This window comes from Cyberlindnera jadinii (assembly GCF_001661405.1).
Source record: "Cyberlindnera jadinii NRRL Y-1542 unplaced genomic scaffold CYBJAscaffold_27, whole genome shotgun sequence".
NCBI lineage: Eukaryota > Fungi > Ascomycota > Saccharomycetes > Phaffomycetales > Wickerhamomycetaceae > Williopsis > Williopsis jadinii.
The window spans coordinates 17,107-18,966 of NW_017963678.1; the positions used below are offsets into that span (position 1 = coordinate 17,107).

The 1,860-nt window shown below is 46.6% G+C and overlaps 1 protein-coding gene across 1 annotated transcript in view; it reads right to left on the minus strand.

Annotated features, from left to right (window-relative positions):
* CYBJADRAFT_178915 (acetate uptake transporter family protein) overlaps positions 1 to 317 on the minus strand; it is a gene marked incomplete at both ends in the record, with an annotated part of 2,796 nt that extends 2,479 nt beyond the window's left edge. Inside the window, one exon of the mRNA XM_020216964.1 lies at positions 9 to 317. Coding sequence (XP_020067765.1) covers positions 9 to 317 — 309 coding nt within the window. The remainder of the gene's footprint in view (positions 1 to 8) is intronic.
* Positions 318 to 1,860: the final 1,543 nt, after the last annotated feature.

Consider the following 1,860-nt stretch of genomic DNA (forward strand, 5'->3'; position numbering starts at 1 on the left):
CCTCTTGCCTGAGCATTGACTAGGGAAACGACAAAGCAACAGATACAAAAGGATGTCAACCCCATTGGGACAGGGTTACCCATTGGCCTATGTGGAGTGGCATGAAGACCCGGTTGAAGGTCACCAGCGAATGCGTTGAACAAATCTTTCTTGCTGAAAGCCTGGTTCCCCAGATGGATGATATCACCGTTAGATGAAGTGACAACTCTCATCACGACTGGCTGAGATGGATCATTTGTAACGGCTGTGTTCATTTCGTGTAGTGACTGAGTAGCGTAGCCTTTTTCCAAGTCCTCCGGGAGAGAAGAGGTCGACATTTTGAATATTAGATTGTTGTGTTTTCAAGGCTCTTTATTATGTTGGTTTAAACAGCCTGATGGATAATTCTAACCTCATAATCCAGACTTTGGAAACTTCACCAAGGAAGGAACATAGGTCACTATTTATACACCGAGAAGTCATATATGAATACACTTTCCTTTTCTCTCCGTATACATGCGTAGTAAAAATGGGTGATCTAGCACGTTGTGATATGCAACCAAGGATAACTTTCGTACTGAGTCTAGACAACCGTCATCAGGCAGATTCTCCTCCGTACAACAACCACGTAGAACTCGATGGAGAGAAAGACGCAACTGGAGGAGCACACGGACACAAATCACAATTTTTTTGTTGGCTTTCTACTAATTAGTTCGGAGTGCGATGCAGAGAAAAGGGTGATGGGACCAACTAGTTAAAAATACCCATACTCACTTCCTCGCATCGAGACAACACAGCATCACCATGCTAGGGATTTACATGAAAACTAGAGACACCACCACCATTACCAAGCTGCTTGCTTCAACAACATTTGACTGGAGTACTGAGTTGAACCAACTGTACACCAGGGCAGTCCTCCCTCGTGCGAATCTGCTGATCAGGCTCGCGCTTTTGAGTTTGCTGCCAACTTCAGCCTGACCTGTTCAGGACTCCGAGGTGATGAACAACCCCCTCGCAGTGCCTGATATTCCACTGGAGGAGGATATTTCTCGAAGCCCCCCGTGGCAGCGAAGAGGAGGGGTCATCTGAGCACGTAACGAAACGGCTAAACAGATCAAACCCACTGGGAAGTAAAAAGGCTGAAGCACCGGGCCATCATCACCACCACCGCTTTCCCCTGACAGTGAATTTGTTTTCCTTCACAAGTCACAAGGCAATATGCATCAAAGATAACGCTAAAGAACAATCAACGTGCTCCTTTCTCCCACTTCTTGTTGCTCTTGTTAACGAATTGTAGCTCAGAATGAGCAAATGTACACGCCATACCCCGGGATAAGGCCACTTTCTTCCATGAGAACATCGCCAAGTTTTGTTTTCTGGCTGCCCCACCAAAGAGCCCCACCATGGTTTTTTTTGTGGGGGAGCACCTGGCCGGAAAAGGCGAGCAATTCCGATGCGTTTCGCCATTTGGCAGAACTCCACGGTTAAATAACAGAAATTATATTATACTTATATTATTATGGCATAATGGTCGCAAGGGCCTGGGTGTCCGGGTGTGCTTTCGCCCTCCAGGTTGTTTACTACGGGAGCTACTTCTCGCACACAAAGCAGCAGCGTGGGTATCAACATCAACAACAACAAACAACACCGCGGTAGGAGCTGTACACACACCGGTGGTATGAGTCGTTACAACTTTATATTTCTGGTGATATTCTTCACTTTTGTGCTGCAAGGACCACCGTCTGCTCCGGTAACCACAGATGACCAGTACCAGAAGCTCAACCTCTTCAAATCACATCTCTACCAGTCGTTCTACCAGTTCCAGAATGCTACGTATAACCACAACTTTGGCAACCTTACCGGGTTCATGCTGAGTTACCA